At 40.4% G+C, this 22,764-nt stretch overlaps 2 protein-coding genes across 3 annotated transcripts; both read left to right on the plus strand.

Moving 5' to 3' along the window:
- Window positions 1-314: 314 nt before the first annotated feature.
- On the plus strand, window positions 315-4,737 carry gpr78b (G protein-coupled receptor 78b). Its single transcript, XM_049568794.1, has 3 exons — window positions 315-1,642; window positions 1,741-1,854; window positions 3,597-4,737. The coding sequence occupies exons 1-3, from the start codon at window positions 972-974 to the stop codon at window positions 3,832-3,834; spliced, it is 1,023 nt and encodes a 340-aa protein (XP_049424751.1). The 5' UTR covers window positions 315-971; the 3' UTR covers window positions 3,835-4,737.
- Window positions 4,738-11,580: 6,843 nt separating this feature from the next.
- LOC125884049 (carboxypeptidase Z-like) lies at window positions 11,581-22,456 on the plus strand. Of its 2 annotated transcripts, none has more exons than XM_049568786.1 (11): window positions 11,581-11,764; window positions 12,254-12,283; window positions 12,868-13,242; window positions 14,425-14,652; window positions 14,748-14,980; window positions 17,888-18,052; window positions 18,211-18,369; window positions 18,586-18,721; window positions 18,892-19,031; window positions 19,547-19,646; window positions 21,700-22,456. In XM_049568786.1, the coding sequence occupies exons 1-11, from the start codon at window positions 11,662-11,664 to the stop codon at window positions 22,056-22,058; spliced, it is 2,028 nt and encodes a 675-aa protein (XP_049424743.1). In that variant the 5' UTR covers window positions 11,581-11,661; the 3' UTR covers window positions 22,059-22,456. The 2 variants fall into 2 exon arrangements, with proteins under 2 accessions (XP_049424743.1, XP_049424744.1); XM_049568787.1 differs by having other exon boundaries at window positions 17,891-18,052.
- The last annotated feature ends 308 nt before the right edge of the window (window positions 22,457-22,764 follow it).

Here is a 22,764-nt window from a genome sequence, read left to right on the forward strand (position 1 = left end):
TGATGAGTTGCTTAATTAAAGGGGTTTTGACTGTTCAGTGTAAAAATTAAAGTAGATATAAACCATTAACTTTCAGTTCCATGTCAGTACAAAGTCATATTGGCCAAAGATAAAACACAAACTGTGATTTGTGTCTACAAACAGCAGCATTCTCTTGGAAACGACAGTCCTGTTGTATATTTTGCATCCCAGACACAGATTATGATGGTGCGCAGTGAATCTACAGTAGCCACGGGGCTATAAATAATTCATTTCAGGAAAAGCTATCTATTTGCCCCCGTGCCTCTCTGGCGCGCGTGTGCACCTGGTGCCATTTGGTCACGGCAGGAGCGTCTCCAATTATCCAGGAGCACATCCCTGGATCTCTGTGCGCTCTTTTGCCTCCTGATCTACATTGATTTGGGGTGAGCTGTGATCAATGCGGACGACTCCACAAACTCGCACGTGAATAACTTAATGCGATTTGTGTATGCGCGCAGGAATCAAACAACAGGCGGAGGACAAACAGAGAAATACTCCGATATGTAGGAAAGTAGGTGTGAGTTTGGGTGTTTTGTGACTAGGACAAGTTGTTCCCTGCGTGTGATCACCGTGGCTTCACGTGATGAGTGTGATCATTTATTTCAATATGCACCCTGGTCCTCCTCAGTCCCCTTCCAGATCTGCGTGATGATGCCACACACTTCACTTTGCAGAGCTCTCCACCTGCACCTGTCGGATGCTAATGGGAAATAATCGACAAGTTTGAGGTGAGAGAAGGAGAGAGATGTTGGCGGCGGCTCGTTTCAGCACGCTGGACAGCGCTCGTGGAAGTTGGAGAGGACGGCGGCGCGCGGACGCATGAGGATTTAATTGAAAAGAATTTTTTGGAGGGCAGCAGCTGGAGAGATGAGCGACGGGTGACCATGGTTGATTTGAAATGCTCATTACCAACACCAGGCGCAGGTAACACGAGAGTTCTGGAGTGAGACATGGACTTTGCTGAAACCATTTTCGCTTTGTTCATCGTCGTGGTCGCGGTCGTCTCGCTGTTGTCCAACTTGTTGGTGCTGCTATGTTTCGTCCACAGCACCGAGATACGCCGACAGGTGCCCGGCGTCTTCACCATGAACTTGTCCTTCTGCAACATACTCATCACTGTTCTCAACATGCCGGCCACTCTGGTGGGGATTATCAGGGACCAGCAGCCTTTTGGGGATTGCATTTGCCACACGGTGAGCTTTCTGGAGACTTTCCTGACCGCCAACACCATGCTGAGCATGGCGGCTCTCAGCATAGACCGGTGGATAGCGGTGGTGTTCCCGCTCAGTTACTCCACTAAGATGCGCTACAAGGACGCGCTGATCATGGTGTGCTACTCCTGGCTCCACTCCTTCACCTTCTCCCTCACCGCGCTGCTCTTCTCCTGGGTCGACTACAACGACGTGTACGCGTCCTGCACCCTGCAGCCGAGCCAGGAGGGCGCCGACAGGATTAAGTTTACAATCTTCACCGTCGTTTTCCACGCCACCAGCTTCATGCTCTCCCTGCTTATATTGTGTTTCACCTACTTGAAGGTGTTGAAAGTCGCCAGGTTTCACTGCAAGAGGATTGACATTATCACCATGCAGACTCTTTTCCTGCTGGTCGACATTCACCCAAGGTAGCTCACCACATGCATTCCTCATGTATAGCCTGTGAAACCAAGTTGTCTCATTCAGTTCACAATTCATAGTCTAAAAAGTCTTTTGCTGTTTTCAGCGTGAAACAGAGATGTTTAGCAGAGCAAAAGAGGAGAAAGCAGAGAGCCACAAAGAAGATAAGCATCTTCATCGGCTCATTCATCATCTGCTTTGCTCCTTATGTAATTACAAGGTAAGTTGAATTGACAGTAGCCCATGAATCTTTTAATTTACTGCAAAACTCCCTACAACAACACAAAAGATAAATGACCCAGCTTATAACAAAACATAAACCTAATCTCTGCATCCAGCCTCATTAGAGCTGTTGTCCTCTAGAGGATACAGATCTGTCACGCCATTGGATCAGATTAGACACAATCCAACACTCCAAGTGCACAGTCCCATTACAGTTTGCCTCATTATTCACCTGCATCACCATGTAAGCACGCAGCTCGCCATGCTGCTTCCACTTAAACACACACAGTGCAGGACAATAAATGCAGTGCAGACAACAAATAGTGGCTCCCAGAGAAAAGAGGAAACGCTCCAGGGGCCCCACAAACCAGTTTTCAGCCAGATGTGGTGGCGATGATCCATCAGTGTGACATTTGTGGTGTGTGCACACATATATGTGTGGGAAGACTGAGGACACATTAACAAGGAAGAAGCGCCTGAGATATTGGAGTAACCCCCCTGACCTTACCCACTGGAGGAAACCTGACTGACTGTCGAAACCAAAACATCTAATTAGGCCTATGATAATTCCCACTAATGTATCTGTTCTGCTTTTAAATTAGTATTTATGCACATTTACTGAGGGTAAAAGGGGAATATTCTTCACACTCTGTGGTAACCTTATTAGCAGAACATAAGGTACTGTATGATAATTACTGGAGTGTGAAGGAAGGCTGAACATTATGGTTCAGTTTTTAAAAAGCTAAAGCCCTGCGGAGTGGTTATTAAACATTTCAATGGATCTTCTCCTTGATATAAAATAAAGTGCAGTACCTAACAGTATATACAGTATAAAACGGGTTTAACACTATGGACAACTTGAAATGCCTCCACAAAATCAATCAAACAAAGAAATAAAGTAAAACAAAATGGTCATTGTTATATGTATTTCCTTTGAGTTTATGCTCTATGGAAGATTTAATGTGCCATCTAAAAATAAACAAACAGAGCATGCTCCACTGCAACTCCTTGTAAAAAATGTTAGTGCTTGGCATTAGGCTAGATACTAGTAGGTTTAAAAAAGAAATAATAATAAAAAGTGATAGAAAAATAAAATTTAAAATCAAAAATTTAAAAAAAAAAAATGTAAAAAAAAATGCAAAAATTAAAAATTTAATTTTAATTTTAAATAAAAAATAAAACAATGACAAATAATTCCCCTTTTACATTATATTTTTAAATTCAGTATGACATAGTAAATGTATAGATAAAAAGGAAATACACATTACAGTGTGTGTGTCGCATTTCATGTTATTTCGTTGTTTGATTTTTTTATTTATTTTTTTGGTAGGCATTCCATACAATTGTTCATACAATTTGTTTAATCATAAAGAATTTAGTTGCATAAAGAATTTGAAATAGTGAAGCAAAATCTTTTAGTGTTTCCACAAAACTGCATATATGAAATAATGGTAAACAGTATTATTTACCAAATATTCCAACAAACAGTTTACTTTAATTATCACCACTGTGACTGAAAGCACAATAAGAAAGACTCTCTCTTCAGAAAATAGACTCCACCCCCACCCCCCTTTTGACCTCCTGTAATAATTTACAGACAGTCCCTAATGTGTTGAAGACTCTTAAATTGAAGTCTTGCATAATCCTCTTACGACTTTAAACACTTGAAAGACCAAAGATAAAAAGAGTTCTGACTAAAATGTACTTTGTTTAGTCATGTTTCTGCTGCCGCCCCTTCAGGTTGGCCGAGCTTCTACCCTTCGTGGATATCAACCGCCACTGGGGAATCATCAGTAAGTGCCTGACATACAGCAAGGCTGCATCCGACCCCTTTGCCTACTCCCTCCTACGTCAGCAGTACAAGAAAGTCCTGGTTACTGTCGTCAACAGGCTGCTCCGCCGTGACCTGTACCCCTCATCTGGCCATAACAGCTCTTTAGACACAGAGAACGACTACTGTCTCCAGAGGATCAGCTAATGGCAAACGCGCGGACATGGCAGATACACACCACGGGCCAAAAATAAAGGTTGCCTCTTGGAAGAAGGTGGGCGGAGGAAAAGAATGAGGAGAGAGAGACGGAGAGGACAGGATATTGTTAGGAAGTGAAAAGAGAGCAGATAGAGGGGACAGATTGTGGGTGGGGGGCAAAGAGAGAGCAGAAATAAGGAAGACGGTGGGTGGAGAAGAATGAGGAGACAGTAACGAGGGGGAGGATGAAGGTGGCAAAGGGGAAGACAGGAAGACAGATATGGAGGGACGGGGACGATGTGGAGACGCTGGCCTCAGACAGTATCGGTAAACAAGAGATCTGTGATTCATCGACACATAAAACCACACAGTTGCACACACGGATCAGACAAATCAATTTCATCGAATAAGTCATGGATTCAGATTAATCTCTAACTGAAGGATCATGCAGCTGGAGACATTCCCCTTCTTCCCTCTGAGCGACATGTATAAAGTGGCCTTTTGTACTGTACCAACCACTTTGTAATGATTTTTGACAAATCCACATGTAGTGACCTTTCCTCTGCCACAAAACGCAGGGACAGAGCTCGAAGCCAATGGTCGATAGGCGCTGGAGTGAAGACGTGAAATGAAGGAAAGACTGTGTTGCTCCTGCTTCTGGATAATCTACTCTTAGGTGTGAAAGCTCAACCGCTGCACATTGTTGCCATGTTCTGTATTGACCATGTTAGACTACTTCGCAGTGTCATGTCAGTCACTGAATATTGATGCACTTTGTCTAATTCTCTCAGAGCTACTATAGTTACAGGAGCCAAAGGCAAATAACATGTACACCATGATATTAAATGGTGAGGCTGGTTATGTTCTATATTTTTGTTAATGTCAACAAGTGCCGTGAGAAGACCAAAATTGTGTCACTACATCTATTTATTTTTATTCATTAATATTTTTTTAATATTTGTTTTGTTGTTTGTATTTTTGCCTTCATTTAAGGGGTATGATGTGCAACACAGGTTTTCTGCCTGAATCAAATTGTCAATCAAACATTGCACAAATACCACATGTTGTGCATCTAAATTATTAGCATACAACAGTTCCTATGATATCTAAGAATTAACGCCCCACGAATTGCGTTGTTACGTCAAATACTGAATGTAAAGTTGTGTACTTAACCATAAGTTACGTATGGTAGGAAAGTACAGTTTGGTAGGTTTGATTTAGCAAAAGAAACATGGTCAGGCACATTATGCACATAATATAGAGTTATGAACTGAACGTAATGTACGTAAGTGAAGTAACCAACTTAACGTGAAATACTTACGGTTAAGTTACATAGGTTAGGTTTGTGAAAAGAAACATGGTGATGATGTACCTTGAAATAACTTATACATAACTTGATTTCACAAGGGACAAGAACACCAGTCTCCTGGTGGAAAGTCCTGTGTTTGTGATCCATCCACACCCCCAACCTGCCTCCTTACATGGACTTTTGGTCTTAAAACTACTTCCTTATTTTTTCCCATCAGCCAACCTGGTCTCATTCCAAAGTTGTCGTATATCGGTGCTTGGGCAGTGACTTTCCGCATCAGACACAGATGAAAAAAAAAAGCGCTTTCATGTCGACATGATACGCGGCCGAGCACCATCAGTGTGCCTGACAGTGTCAGGGGGAAATGCGGCAAGACAACAACGTAAGATAAGAGGACAAAAAGTCTGTGACGGGTGGGTGGGAATGGTGGTGGGTGGGTCAAACAATCGCCGACTTTCATCCAGGAGGCCGGTGTTCTCTTCCCCTATGAATGTAAAACCAAACCATCTTTATATGTAGACGTGGAAATTCCACGACCAAGCAATGATATGTGACAAGATTGGAGTGAAAAAGTGTTGCGTCAGCACATTGTTCGTATGATTGCATCCTTCCCAATTATGTAGGTTATATACTAATTATAAGCTCATGATTACATGGGTTATATGAACACTGGTGTATTAACTTTCATAGGTATGCGAATGAATAGTGCATAAAAACAGCCTGATTTACTAGGCAACAAGATGTATTCACAGTGATGTATGATGATGTTAAACAAACAAACTACATACGATCATGCATCCACGTGTTGCCCTTTTCGGCCAAACGGCATGAATGTTAATCAGCCGTCTTTTAGCTCATGACCAATCTTTCCATATCATCTTGGGTAGGTTTGTGAATCCATTTAGATGCGCCATTTAGTTATGCACGTTATTGTGATAGGCCACTCCAATTGCATCCGCACGTTTAGCCAGTTGGCATGAACACAAGCACACACACACAGTTAACCTCCACGCTAAATTGTAGCCTTCGAGGGCAAAACCTATCAACTGACCAGCCAACCAACAGAGCAGCTATAGAGGTGCTGGTCACAGCTAATAAAACTGGTTCAAAGATATATATTTTAATTTCAAAACGGATTCCATAATTTCTTTAAACAGCTGGGCACTGTAGTTTTCAGCAAACATTCCTCAAATAGGAGAAATTTGGCATTTTTTGGGGGACTATTTTCAGATATGGATGAATACACACTTGGTTCACCAGTGAATATTTACGACAGCAGTACAGGGTATACTTGTTTGACAGAAATAAACTACAGTGCTCTGGTTCATTGTAATGAACCCAGTGCAACCAGTTGACTCACTGCTGTGTTTTCAATAGTTTTTGGACAATTGACAAATAAGAACTGCCCCATACAAGTAAGCAAATGACTTTATTTAAACATCAGGTGTACTTCAGTGACTGTTTTACCATGCTCCAAGTTTATAGCTGCTTAGTCTGCAAAGTATCTCAGTTTTGACATGTTTTGTTTAATTAAATCCATCTCTCATGTGAATTAAACCAGTGTTCTCATGAGTACGAGGCAGGGATAATACGAGTGTGTCATTATCAGTTTTGGTCTCTTCATGGGATTTGTTGACAGTAAGAAAAAATAGAATATCACCCGACTTTTCATTTTCAGTGTGAGTTTGTAACTGAATGTACTAGAGATAGCTCACTTTTGACTGAAATGCATTTGTACAACTGTGCTTTGTTTTGCCAGTTGACTGGAGAAAATATTTCTATGGATATTTACAGGATGTTACTATATATTTTGCACTGTACAGGAACAACTTTTTGTCTAGATAAAAGGGGAGCAATGTGATGTAGCATAGGAATGCTTTCAAAGTGCTTTAAACACACTGTTTTGTGTTTGTGCCAGATTTGAATGCGTGACTTTTTCAGCGGTTCTATACTTAAACCAGAATAGCTGCTTTATTATGAAAAATCTGTTTCTTTGGATGTACTTTATACACATGTATTTTTCCTCTCGTACGTCACTTGCTGTTCTTGGGCAGTGTGATTAGCTATTAGTGGCATATGTGCAATAAAAGCTGTCAATTATAAAGCTATTAAAAATATTAATGTTTTCACAGTAATGTCATTGAATCTAGGTAATGCCCTTTGATTTAATTTGTAAGTTTCTTAATTAAATTCAAGCACTACAGCTAAAAGTCTTGGACACTAAATGACAAATAGTAGAACTTTTATTCAAATGATAGATGAGGATTCAATATTTGAAATTGACAGGTATATTTGAAAGGAAATTTGTTAAATAATTTATTTTGGTTCATTGTTCACCATCAGCTTGTCACCTGTTTGAACATCACATTGTTTTGTTTCCATCTGCCTCATGGCCCTAATTATATCACAGATGATATATGGTGTAAATGTCTCTGTTGCAGCAGCATTATTGCCAAGTGTAATTAAAGAGACGGGTCAAAGATCATTTTTGCCAATTAGTGATTCTAATTTATTCTCACTCAGACTTAATTAAATGCATGGAAGGAGACCAACGGCAATTATTAGCAGCATAAAGTGACAAAACCTCCTCATTGTGTTTTAGCTAACTCGACCACCAGTACCTCTGAATTCAAGCAGTTCACTATAAAAGCAGCTCAAGGTTGGACTGTAGCCTGGGTTTGTCTACATAAACGCATCGTCTAATAATTAACCCCTATCATCAGAAACTGCTAATGAAGGAAATGGTGATTAAAATTACTGAAATGGAAAATATATGCACAGAAAAATATGTGTCATAGCTGCTCAAACTTAAAAGGACAACCACTGAGTCAACGTGAAGAGTTTATAGAGTGTCAACCCATGCTTACAACCAGTGGCGCCCCTAGAAATTTTTCTGGGGGTGGCCACTGAAAATATTGGGGTCGGACACCAAAACCAAAAGCCATAACTGAATATCAGGAATTGGATTATCCTGTTGAAGTTTATAGTTGATGCCAATATGAGAGTTTATTGATATACTTTGGTTTCTTATTTTACAGTTAATGTTACTAATTATCTGATATGCATAGACTAATACCAGGTAACTCTTTGAATTCCACAACAATCCTGTTTTAATGGTTTATGGTTCTGTACATGTTAGGCAATTCATTGTTCCTCAGATAGGCTGGTTGTCCTTTTCCTTAAACAGACAAATATACAGCTTTAATTTGAAAGAGGACAATTGATTGTAAGGAACGAAATATTCACTGGGAGCAAGGCCTCTCAAGTAGGGAGGACTCATGATACCCGTAGGACCCATTTTCATTTAGACATCTTGCAGTGAGAGTTCAAGGGACCCCTTCGACAATGGCCATGCCATGCTAGTTGTAGCCTACTTGGGGGGCACTGCTTGAAATTATATTTTCTTCATGACTCTTCTGACACTATGATTATCTTAAAGACAGTATACCTCAAAGGAGTATGGCCCAGTCCGCCAGTACTGCATTAATGGTAAACACCTCAACTCTGAATTCAGACACTTGGGTTATTTCGAGTAAGGTAATGAAAAAGTTATCACTTATCTGACAGATTACAAGTGCTGATAAGGAGGTTGCTGTCTTACAAAAATATATATAAATAAATAAAAATCTAATTTAGGAAACAACATCTATATCTGTATAAAAAGTAAGTGTTAGAAAGTATGGCAAACACTTAATTTCTGGGCCATGCAATCAATTGCATAATAAATGACCATAGTAAGCATCTTATCTAATTCATATTCCTGATTTAGCTGAAGGATGTAGTACTAATTCTACTTTGCTTTCGCTCGCACCACCCTCATATCACTTCACTCATTACAGCCAAAAGGGCCGAGCTCGTTCTCAAGATACTCTATCCAGTGATGAACCCAGGGGTCCTGCGCCTGCCCGCCTGCCTGCATGATGAATAATCATGCTTCCCATTATGCTAATTCAGATCAGCTCAGCTTGAAGGAGAGAAGACCCTATAATTATTTGAATGAGTAAAACAAGCTCAATGTAATGAAGAAGCTCAATGTAGGTAGCCTTGATAAAATCTTTTATGTGTGACGGTCTTCTGCCACATTAAATAACAATGTAGAGCTGCTCACTTGATGATGAAGCTGAATGGATAGAAATCAGGTCAGGTAGCAATCACCTCAGCTGAGTCTTGAAGCACATGAAGTCTTCTCTTGAAGCAATCAAAGGTTTTGTTCTATCTCTCTTGGTAGTCATTTAGAGAACTATTATTCCATCAAAGGGATTTTTATTGGATGGCTGCAGCTCCCACCCTCTCAGTTGTACCCAGGCTAGCTTAAATATTAATTTTCTGGCTCTAAGATTGAGTATAGTGATAAAACTTGACCCAAAAGAATCCAGACATAACAGTAATAATGTCCTTACTAGTGGGTTATGTCACAAGTATGGTCATAAAACATTGCAATAGGATGTATCTTTGGACCAAAAAGGACATTCCAATTGAGCAATAGCTATCGGTAGCATAGCCCCATTTGTACATTCTGCGGTCGCCTTATTCAGTGGTTCCCAACTGGTGGGTCATGACCCAAAGGTGCATTGTGGGTCCATTCTGAATGGACTGCAAGTGACTAATTGTTTTGTTACATGTCTAACACCTACCCACCACTATGGCAGGTAGCCTTTGGAGATTTACTTGCAGAACGGAAAATCTAACCAATTTGGACGCTTGGCGGGTGTTAATTTTGGATCCTGATTTAGATAGTGCCAATCATGTTTTTGCATCAGCCACATCACAGCTAACTGTCACTAAGTTCTACACACTAGCCCAAGGGTCTTCAACATTTTTCAGGCCAAGGATCCCTGCTGAAAGAGAGACGGAGCAGGCACCCCCACTAAATATAGCCTATTGTATAAAACTAAGTTGAATGTAAGGTAATTCTCTAAATATTTTCGGGTCTTCTCTCTTTCACACTTGGCTGTAGCTGTTAAGTCAGCAGCAAATGTATCATGACTAGGAGCGTCTGCACATTAGCTGGTGGTTTCTGAGATGGACGGCGTGTCAGAGTCTCTTGCTTGAAAGTTAAAAAACAATGCGAAAAAAGCAGCTTCGATGTTAGCTAGCTCACATGATTGCACAAGTATTCATGGGTAACAGTTAGCCTGTCATTAATGTTAGGTACTGTAAACCAGTGGTTCCCAACTGGTCCTGCCATGAGGTCCAGATTACTCCTTAGTCATTAGCTCAAGGTCCACACAGTTTAATACATTCAGCGTCATACTTGCGTTTGGCCATGACATCGAGCTAGTTTGCTGTTTCTGTTAAGCAGCTGTCGTTAGTTTCTCACTCTACGGCAGGAAACAGCACTTCAAAGAAAAAGCTTTGTGCTGAAAATTCACTTTCCTTACAAATACACAGCTTTTTACAAACTTGACACATTGGCAAGTCTTTTGCGGTCCTTTCAGAACGGACCCGTGACCCACTTTTGGACCCGCAACCCACCAGTTGGGAATCACTGTTGTAAACTATATAGGTTTTATAAACAAGCCAACTTATCTTCACTAGCTTAATATGCTGGATTCAGGTTAATATGTATTTTAGACTCATTCTAATTTTTGGAAATAAATAAATAAAAACAAACTTTAATTGAATTATCAACAGGGAATTTGGTGGCCACCCTGCAGTAACTCTGAGGACCCCTACAGCTCGCGCCCTTTTGATGCTAATATACATTAGCTTAAAGGACAATTAAGTAATATGTCTGGTTTAATATCCTGCTGTTATAAGTAGCCTATGATGCTCTAATAATGAGACGTGGGACATTTTGAAGTAAGTTATAAGTTTATATCATTATACAAATGACAGCTAACATTAAATTAATTTGTTAAAGTTAAGTTAAAAACTAGCTTAGCCGCTAGCTTAAGCATTATCTTTCCTTGAAGTTGGACTAGAGTTGAATTTACCACTAACGTTAGCATACATATACATCATTTTCATAATTAAGTAAAGAGAGCTAAAATGGGCGTCACAAAAATGTTAATATTAATTTATGAATTTTATATTCATGGTGTAACCCCAACAGGCATCTTTAATGGCAACCACTTTAACCCCGGCAATTAAGGACCCCTTGATTAGCGACTGAGGAAAGCACCTGTGACAGGGTGACACCCCAAGGTGAGAGTATGAATATGATTATATAAGTTAATATAGGCCTAAATAAAAATATATGTTGAAGGAGGCACTTGCACTGTCACTCATTTTAAACCAGAGTCAAACACTCCTGGAACAAAAACTCAACAACTAAACCCAAAAGTGGAGAAAAAGGAAAAATATTCCTGCGTGCTGCCTTTTTAACTAAACTTTAATCTCGTGTAAACACGCTCGCATTTTCATGCACATGTCCCAGCTTCACCTCAGAGCCACCACTTCCCTGTAACTTGATAGTTGACCGTAATACGTGTAATAAAGTGAGGGAAGTTCAGAGGGGATTTCTGCAGACTTTGGGAAACGGACGCACACACCCTCTGGCTGCGTGTGTGAGGTGCCACATCGAAATGGAATATAAACCGTGGAAAATGAGCATCATGCTGCTGATCCTGCTGCAGTTGTCGGTCCTTGTGTCCGGGGCTCCTCGACGGTGCGACCCAGGAGTTAGAGGTGAACTTTTTCAGCTTTATGTCATGACATACGCACTTTATTATCATTACACATGCATCCGGAACCTGCTACATGAATTAGACATCATTTTCATGTGCAGAATTTTAAGAGTGCAGAGTTTTCTAGAGCTACAAGCTGACTTTTATGTTGTGAACATGTAAAAAATGCTTAAAAGTAACTTTTAAAGCAACAAAATTATTGTGATTATGATTAGATTAGGCCTACAGCTTGTCAAATGATATTAATACACCAGATGAAAGCATGCTTCTCAACTTCAATGATTAAGATTTATAATCTTGTGAAATATATTGAACTTCTAGTGAGTTAATAAAGACTTTTGTAGAGAGACAGGCATTTTAGAAAGCTCCTGAGGCGAAACCAGAGGTAGATCAAAGTGTTTGTAGGCCACACTGTGGCATTTACAGCAACCACTCTGCCATCTAGTGTCTGCCACAGTGTCAGTTAATAACATGCCTATGTGTCTTGCAGGACTGTGCAAGCCAAAAGTGGAAGAAAAACGTAAGTACCCTTGGGCTTGGAGGAAGAGTGATGTCCTGCATGAGCTTTTTGTCATCCAGCTTGCCTCATGTTGCAGCTGATCATCTCTGTGGACAAAATGGTAGCGTTTCTTTGGCGTTTGAGCCTGAAACCGTATAATTTTCACACCAGAGTGAGATCGGGGCTGTAAATCTCCCTGACAGGTCGAGTGTTTGTCCCGTTACATCCCTGTGACTCAGTGTTTTTAATAACAAAAAGGATGAGATCATAAGTCACACTGGGTGTAGTCTTAATGGAATCTGGCCCGAAAGCCATAAGACCATCATGTGTATTTTTAGATGATCAATGGCAGTATGAAATATTCAAATTCTAATTTCCAGAGATAATAGAAATATTTGGGGCTAGATGATTGAAGACAGCACAGTGAGGCTCATCATTAAGTGTGTGACAGATGGAGATATAAGTCTGGATCCCTCGAAAGAACTGACAGAAACATAAAACAGTGGAAAATAGCACTACAGAACAGTTAAGAGACAATCTAACTTTAAGTAATCCTTTCCTTCTAATATTTTCCTAACCTATCTGAATTTCTTTCTTCACCTCAGCTAAATGCACAGATGTCTTACTCTCCTACTGCGATGACATGTCCTACAGTCAGACCATGTTCCCCAACACCCTTGGTCACAAGACCCGCGAAGATGCTGAGGCGGGTGCCGAGTACCTCCTCATGAGCGTGGCTGAATCTCTGCTCGGGGGCGAGTGTAACCCTGAGATCCGTATGCTAGGCTGCTCGGTGTTGGTCCCGCGCTGTGAAAAGAACAAGGTCCTGAAGCCCTGTCGCACCACCTGTGAGACTGTGCGTACAAGATGCAGCCACCTTTTTGAGGGAATAGAGATGGCTTGGCCTTACTTCCTGGACTGCGATCGCTTCTTTGTGAGCGAACAAGAGGGATGTTATGACCCGCTGGAGGGCCTCAAAGGTGAGAACTGAGTACAGTATCATTGTGTTGTTATGTTAGTGACAGAACCTTAGTTTTGTCTCCTTGCTAACATTTACATTTTTTTTTTTTTTTTGTTTTCATCCGCAAGAGAAAGACAAGTATATTCATTTGAGCTTCAATGGAGCAGGCATCTGGTTCGCACACATGCTCATGTGGCTCACCTCTAAGTAAAATCCAACTGGAACGCCTTATTTCCCCACATAAACCCTCACTTACACTGGGCCCTGTGGCTATTGTCCTGTGTTTTCATTAGCAGTCTATCTGTATAAACAGCCCCTTAATGCACCGCAGAAAGGCAAACAAAGTCTGACAGTATTTTTCTATAAACTGTTACAAATTCTTTAAGTCAAAAACAAGTTTCTGAAGACAGAAAAAGACACTCTGCTGCCACTCAGAGCAGCAATCATGTGTGAGCCATATGAGAGCATGAAGAGCAGGAACTTGTGCAGGACAGAAGGAATTGATTTGAGCATTTAGTCATATAATTTTAGCACAGTTAAATGTGTACATGGTCATAAGAGTGTCTGAAACTACTGCTTTAACCTGCACTGCTATATGAAAGTTTTTATTGTCGTGCAAAACTTTTTTCCACCGTGTAGAATTCAGTTCAGATGTCTGGCAGCAGGTTGGACCTGTGTAATTATTCCCATATTCATATTCATTTTAAACTGATGTCCTGCTTTGATATCATGTGACCTCCAGCTCTTCACACAGCAATGCTGTACAGTACGTACATAACTTCATGTGCTGCACACAATGCACACACATGTAGCAAAAGGCAGCAGTGACAGTTTTGACAGACAGTCTTCTAGGTCATTTGAATCTGGCAGCACGAAGGTTTAATGCGCTCCATGTGGTTTTGGAGCTATTATTGGTTTCTGCTAAGTGTGAATACAAAAATAAGGGCAGACATCAGCTGGTTTGCCAGTTTAATGTGTCAGCTGAAATAAGCACGTTCAGCCCCACCAGGCATTTGGTGTTAGATCGACTTTCTGTGCTCTCTTTTTGGTTTGTGCTGTACATACCAGACACTCCATTTATAGCCTGGCAGCCTAACAAGAATGTACAAACATTTTTGTCTGATAGATCTAAAACGTGGCTGGTCACTGTTAGATGTAAATGACCAAAACCCATAAGGCTTTGCTGTGTTTTTCCTTACAGCTGATCAGGATCCAGAGGCCTTCGACAGCATGGAATTTGTTCCACCTGAGGAGCTGGCCACCACGATACAGTTCACTTATCACTCCAACGCTCAGATGAACAATATCTTGAAGAAAACTGAGGAGCAATGCTCCGACATAGCGAGAACCTACAGCATCGGCCGCAGCATGGAGGGCAGGGAGCTGCTTGTGATCGAGTTCTCAAACAACCCCGGGGAGCATGAACTGCGTGAGTACAGCTCATCAGAGTCTGTGTAGATAGTGTGCATTCTTTTTCGTTATCAAGGCAGTTAGAGCAGTTACTGTAAATGTGACCCTCTGTAGTGGAGCCAGAGGTGAAGTATGTCGGCAACATGCATGGGAACGAAGTCCTGGGCCGCCAGCTGCTGATCTACCTGGCTCAGTACCTGTGCTCGGAGTATCAGCTGGGGAACGAGCGCATCCAGACCCTCATCAACACCACCCGCATCCATATTCTGCCCTCCATGAACCCTGATGGATACGAGGTGGCTGTTTCTGGACACCAGGACAATAACTTCAGTGATGATGAGGAGCAGGTCAGTTCTCCACGGTTACATACATTTATCGCTGTGCAGGATGAGCCACATTGGTTTTGTGAGACATTTGGAAAACCACTCAAACATCCCAACAAAAAAACAGACAACTTTTTTTTAACTTTCCACCCCTATAGCTTTAATGGGATTATTGCTGGCGTCGCTATTGCAAAGTCACCGGAACAGTTTGTGTTTTGCTAGAGTTCCTAGAGGTATCCCAGAGCCAAGCAACAACCACAATTTCCAGTTACTGTGGTTGTTCCACAATCCGCCATTGCTGCTACTAAGGATAGTAACTGCAAAGAACTTACACTGATACTCTTTGGAAACTGGGGATAGATACTGATAGCTACTGGGGAAAACAAAATCACTATCCTCCTCCTGTTTTGGTTGTGCAATAGTTGAAGCACTTCGAAGCCTTCATTTTTCCAGACCGTACCTATTGACAGAGATTATTGTCATTATTCTTTAGCATTACACTGTGCAATCAACATCCACTCCATAGTGTTATGTACAAGCTAAAACGTTGTCTCTTTCCACTTTAAATACCTTGTAGCATGAGTGCAGAGCATTTTCATAACAGGATGGATGCATTTACACACATTACTGAACACACTGCTTTGTTTTGGGCATTTGTGAAACGTAGTGCTGAAATGACTAGTCAATAAGTTAGTCAATCGACAGACAGATTTGTTGAAAGTTTTGAGAGTGAAAGCAAAAACGTGAAACATTTGTTGTTTAAATAAGACACAGTGTGCTCACTCACGATTAAACCTTTAAGGCTGGGTGTCAAATCCTGACTGCGATTAATATAGTAATGATCAGGACAGCACTTCAGTTTGATTTTTAATTTTGCCACACGGACATTTCAGCAAGACACCCTTCTTCAGAGTGTATTCTAGCAATGTCACAAACAATGTACACAGGTGGGGTTAATTAAAAGTAACCACAACCAACACAGCAAATGCATCCCAGCAGGGGGAGCCACAATTTTTCATGACACAGAATTTTATGGATGAGAGCACAAAAACATGTAACAACACAAATATATTCACTTCATAAAAATATGAATATATGTACATTTTTTTTTATTATGAAGCAAATAGAATTGTGTGCCCGAAACAGACGTGCGGCAATATTAAAAATTTAAATTGGAGTGTTGTACTGATTTTTACTTTATTATTGAAGATTTGTTGTTTCCCACTTCTTATATGTGAGGTAAATTAAATCATTTGGGCTTTGGACTGTTGGTTCAACAAAAAACAGGCAATTCTAACCTTTAGTTTAATTTCACCTTGGGGTCTTGGGTCAAGTATAGATACTCCTGTTGCAATATTACTTCAATACAAGTGAAAGTTGCTGAGTCAAATTATTACTTGAGTTAAAGTACTGGAGTACATGCTTTTAAAAAAAACGTTAAATATTTAAAGTACTGTTTTTGTATATTGTCACAATAAATTTACAGAGCCTAATGACTCTGAAACAAACCACTGAATGCCCTGACCTGCTTGTAGAAGAAAGTCAAGCAAGCAAGTAAACAAGTATCAATTTGTAGGGTTGGTAAATTCAACTTTTATTACACAGCATTGCCAGAAATGTGAAACAGCCTGACCTTTATTCTCTACCTGTCTCTACCAATGAGCTGCACAATCTGAGTAGTGCATGCGCGAGGTAGAGGTACGGGAACACCACTTTGACAAACAGACCACACCCAGATCTGCATGATCACAGTTTATCAACTTTTGCATTTTAGAAAAGAAAAAAACAAACATCCTGTGACCTCAAAGCCAATGTAATTAGTAACGAGAGCATTCACAGAAATGTAGTAGAGCCAAAAGTACAATATTTGTCTTTTAAATGTAGTGGAGTCAAAGTATGAGACAGACAGTCTGTGAAAAAAAAATCAGGTTCCTGGGGCGTCGGTGGCTTGGTGGTGGAGCGGGCGCCCCATGTGCAGGGCTGTTGCCGTGGCGGCCCGGGTTCAAGTCCAGCCTGTGGCCCTTTGCTGCGTGTTTCTCTCTCTCTCTTTCCCCTTCTCACACTTAGCTGTCCTGTCCATTAAAGGCAAAAAAAAAATCAGGTTCCTCATCCTCTTCATGCTTTTGATGGCATTTACAAGAATCTACCACGGCTTACGGAAAACAACTAATCAAGCCAAAGTGTCTCTAACACAGCTGTCAGTCACTGCTTGTGAACTCTGGTCAAACTGTCAAACTTGGCAGCGCTGATGAAATATTTATCAAGATTCTGAAACTGCATTGCCTATTTCTCGCCTCAAATGTTTTAAGAAACATATTTCAGTGTACTGTTTAGCTGTGAAAGGAGAGAGCTGGTCCAGCCGGTGGGCAGGACTTCATTTTGGCTCGACTGTTTCCAGCGGGCAGTCTTGTGTAACTGTGCGGATTTAGTGACTATTTGAGCAAATATGACTAAAAGTTATTTCTATAAAAGTTACCAACTACAGCTTTACCTTACATAAACTATCCAGTCGTCAGAGAATGAAATACAAAAAAACATCAGGTTGAATTATTAAACACATACATTACTATTTCATTTTTACTATCCAGGAAATTAAACGAAATGGGCATAATGACACAGGCATGCAAAACAGGCCTGTTTTTGTAAAACACATATACAATTGATTGGATAATTTGCCAAGCACAGGCATATGTTTATGGAACTGTTGTGATTCTTGTCCAGATATCCGATGATTGTCTTGTAGACTGTAAGTATCATGAATAAATATATACCAGCAGGAAGTGAGAAAGTGTGTGCAAACTGCAAGTGGAACTTTCCTTTAATTACTTTGTGCATCATACAGTTTCAATTTGAAATCCAGACATTCACTTAAATCCCTAGTACTAAAATGAATGATGTCTAATTTTCTGAAATACTCATTTGTGACATCAGCAGGGGTACAGATATGATTCTTGGAACATCGGCCGAAACAATGCTCAGAACATCGACCTAAATAGAAACTTCCCTGATCTGACATCCATCGTTTACAACCGACGCAGACAGAAGGGCTACCGCACCGACCACATCCCAATCCCAGACTATTACTGGTTTGGTAAGGTACAGTATGAATCCTTATCCATATATGTCATGTCAGTCAATGATATTTCATACCCTGATGGGGTGACATTACTGAGGATTCGCTTTACCACTATAAATTGAATAAACCTGATTTGTTTCATTTCTTGGTTCGAATAAGTCTTAATGCTGCGATCCAGGTTGCACCAGAGACTTACGCTGTCATGAAATGGATCCGCTCCATCCCGTTTGTGCTCTCCGCTAACTTCCACAGTGGGGACCTGGTGGTGTCTTACCCCTATGATCTGTCCAAACACCCGCTGGAACGCAACATGTTCTCCCCAACACCGGATGACAAGGTGAACGGGCTCCTTGAAACACATCATCAGTCAAAAGTGCATTGAATCCAGAAAATATAAGAAAAATGTTTAATGAGTAATAGCAGCCCTTAGCTAAAAATAGAATTGACATACATGCAAACAATACATATTATAATCCCTGCCTCTTAAATCCTAGATATATTTTAAAACATGATAATTAATGTTTATAATAACCCTCAGTTTTTTATTCCGTAGGTATTCAAGCTTCTTTCAAGAACATATGCAAATGCCCATGAGAGAATGGCCAATGAAAATGCCCGATGTGGTCCGTCTCGCAGTCACAGTGAGAAAGGAATCGTTAATGGAGCACAGTGGTCCAGCATTGCAGGGGGTGAGTTGAAGCAGTAAAAGCTGTGGTGATTTCTGACTCTCAAATAAAAATGAAATGTTAGCTTGAGCCACTAGAGGTCACTGTAAGACCAGCTATCAGGAGGAACCTATGAGAATTTCAGTTTCTCATGGATTTCTGGATAAAGCAAGTTTGTTTTTGTTTCTGTTCAGGCATGCAAGACTTCAACTACCTTCACACCAACTGTTTCGAGGTGACTGTGGAGCTGGGTTGTGATAAATTCCCCCCTGAAGAGGAGCTGTTTATCGGCTGGCATGAAAACAGCGAGGCTTTAATCACTTTTATTGAAGCGGTAAGGACACGGTTACGGTTATGAATTTCAGTTTTCTTATCTTTGTTGATATTGTGATGTTTGGCATAGGGATGCACTGATCCAATACCCATGTACTGGATCTTTTTAAAAACATATAACTTCCTAAGTATTATGTAAGTGGAAGCTATGAATTACTGTTTATGTAGCTCCCAACAAGGTGGCTTATACTGTGAGAATGAAATATTACTGAACAGGCAATATTGTGCACAAGGGATTCAGCGAACAAAAGCAGCTGATTAAAGGTGTCACGACTAAATTTTGTTATGATCAGGACTAGGAAGCTGTTGTTAATACAGATCACCAAGTTTATAAGGTCGATATTGGCGTCAACAATCCACCATATCAGATCGGTGCATCCCTAAGTGTTACTGCATGCAGGTGTACAAAACAATAAGTGAATGATGACTGATGCTTTGTCATTATTTAAGTCAACTTGCATTTGAAATGATTCTTTGTAAGCGTCTGGTCTTGTTGTTGTTGATGTTGTTCCTCAGGTCCATCGAGGTATCAAAGGAATCGTAAAAGACGAGGGGGGAAATGTCATCAAAGGTGCACAAATATCAGTCAGAGGAATACGGCATGACGTTACTACAGGTAATAAATAACAAGATGCACCATTTTTCACAGATGACTTACTCAAAACTATGACATGAGATTTGTTGCCTTGTCCATTTTCCAAGATGCTGTGGCCAACATGACAATTTTTAGTCTGTTAAGGGGCACTCCAGAAATTTAGTATCACACCTACATAAAGGTAGGTGATTGTAAGAGATTAAAGAATGGTCAAAATAGGTGCAAAAAAAAGCTCGAATTTCCTGACTTTTTGTCCAGTACGAGTCAATAGTATGTTTATGGTGTAGTGTTATATTATCAAAGCAGAGTATTTTTCACCCCTACAACTCTGTTATGATACAGCTGTTCGGAACTGTCCACTTGCAAGTTGTGAACACAGTTATATTTCCCATCTCTCCCATTGACTCTGACATAAATGCTGCATCTGACCCTGCCTGCTATACACCCATGCAGGCTGCTCTAATGCACTGTATACGAACAAAAAGTAATGCAACAGAGTTCATATATAACCCATCGAAGCACTGACAGGAGTAAAGAAGGAAGTAGTGTAAAGAGCGAGAGTCCACATAAGGAGGCACGTTGAGGTGGTGGTCAAACAAACACATGACTTTCCACCAGGAGACAGGTGATCGTGTTCCATGTGAAACCGAGTGAACTTGGAGTTATTTAAAGGTACGTCATCACGTTGTCATGTTACGTTAAGTACATAACTTTACATAAAGTACATAACGTGACGACATCCAACCATGAATGTATTCCTAAACCTTACGTACGTAACTTTTCTTCCTAAACCTAACCAAAGTAACTTTATGTTAAGTATGTAACTTTACATTAACTACGTAATGTGACAGCACCCAAACACATTTTTTTCCTAAACCTAACCTGCGTAACTTTTTAGTTTCTAAACCTAACCAACGTAACTTAACATTAAGTATGTCGTGTGACAACGCCCAAACATGTTTCTTTTCCTAAACCTAACCAATGTAACTTAACATTAAGTATGTCATGTGACAACGCCCAAACACGTTTCTTTTCCTAAACCTAACCAACGTAACTTGCCTTCCTAAACCTAAGCAATGTAACTTTATGTTAAGTATGTAACTTTACGCTAACTACGTAATGTGACAGCGCCCAAACACATTTCTTTTCCTTAACCTGACCTATGTAACTTTACTTCCTGAACCTAATCTGCGTAACTTTTAAGTTCATAAACCTAACCATCGTAACTTTATGTTCAGTATGTAACTTTACGTTCAGTATGTAATGTGACAACGCCCAAACACATCTCTTTTTCTTAAACCTAACCAACGTAACTTTACATTGAGTATGTAACTTTACGTTAACTACATAATGTGACAGCATCCAAATGTTTCTTTTCCTTAACCTAGCCTATGTAACTTTACTTTCCTAAACCTAACCAACATAACTTTACGTTAAGTATGTAACTTGACAGCATCCTGACACATTTCTTTTCCTAAGCTTAACCTACATTACTTTCCTTCCTAAACCTAAAATGCTTAAATTTTTAGTTCCTAAACGTAACCAACGTAACTTTACGTTAAGTATGTAACGTGGCAGCACCCAAACACATTTCTTTTCCTAAAGCTAACCTACATAACTTTACTTTCCTAAACCTAACCACTGTAACTTTACGTTAATTATGCAGCAGGACAACACCCAAACACGTTTCTTTTCCTAAACCTAACCTACGTAACTTTACGTTAAGTATGTATCTTTAAATGAACTAAGTAATGTGACAGTGCCCAACCATGATTCTTTTTCTAACCCTAACCTAACTAGTAGGGGTGCTAATTCATGGGCTGCTAATTCATAAGATATTATACAAAACGTTGTATGTTCATTTTCATATGATATCATATGAACTGTTGTATGAGGATATGTTGACCTGTGTCTGTCAAATTCCATGTCCTAGGATTGTAGCACAGACTTTTTCTGTGATGATTATAGGGTAAAATCTATGGAGTGACCCTTAAAGAAACACAATACTACTCATATATAGGCATGTAAATTATAAATCCAAACACTCACACTCAGCGTGTTTCTCCCTGCCCAGCTGAAAACGGAGACTACTGGCGCCTCCTCACCCCCGGCGTCCACATCGTGTCCGCCTCGGCCCCGGGCTACACCAGAGCTATGAAGAAAGTCCACCTGCCTGCTCGAATGCAAACAGCAGGCCGGGTGGACTTTGTGCTGCAGAAAGCTGCACTGGAGCCTGACGTGCTAGAAGAGGATGTCACCATCCTGTCTATGGGCACCTATGATCGCTTTGACCCTTACAATCAGTACGAGCGCTACACCCTGATGGCTGATCTGAGCCACAACCGTGAGGAGAGAGAAGAGAAACCCTGGTGGTGGAGCTACTTTGTCCTGCCGGGAAGCCCTTCACCAACATGGCTGCTCAAACACTATTAAAGCTTTAACGGGAGAAGTGGAGGAATTGTATCTCTGTCTACACTATACACACAAACCGAGCTATCGTGTAATGAATGTACTGCTTTTTATTGGTGTTGCAGGAAAAGTGTAAAAGGTAGCTGGCTGGCCTTTATGTTATCTTTCACACTTTGCTTCCAAGTCAGTTTCATAACCTCAATTAATGATCATGATGAAATAAAAGTTTGTTAAAGACTTTAAACAATTTTGCAGCTTTTGTGTCAGTAAAGTTTTGTATTTTATACAGTCACAATGTGAGTCCTTACAGCTGCAGTTAACCACACTTTCTTTTAAATCTTCCTAAGTTTATTTGTACAGCTACTTTGAAACAAGACCATGTAAAATTACAATTAAAGGGAAAATAAATACGTTAAAAAAGAGTACTGGCATGACTTCTCTTCTGAATCATTTCATTGAGTGTAACATTTTTGGTTGGTAATGAAAGCAGGTGGCCACTAGAGGGCAGGCTGAGCCAACTTCTGGCCCAAGTATATGCAAACCATGGAGTCTGATTGTTCTTCAACATAGTGTAAAAATTTGCAGAAATAGTGTAGTTTTGTGCCTTCGGTGTGTCTTGACCATTTTGCTGAGTTGTTGTTGCCCTGCAGCTTTATTTCATGCAGATAAACAAGGAAGTGGTTGAATAGAAATTAGTTATTTCCTATGAATACAAACTGAAATTATCGTT

This window comes from Epinephelus fuscoguttatus, linkage group LG23 (assembly GCF_011397635.1).
Source record: "Epinephelus fuscoguttatus linkage group LG23, E.fuscoguttatus.final_Chr_v1".
Taxonomy (NCBI): Eukaryota; Metazoa; Chordata; class Actinopteri; order Perciformes; family Serranidae; genus Epinephelus; species Epinephelus fuscoguttatus.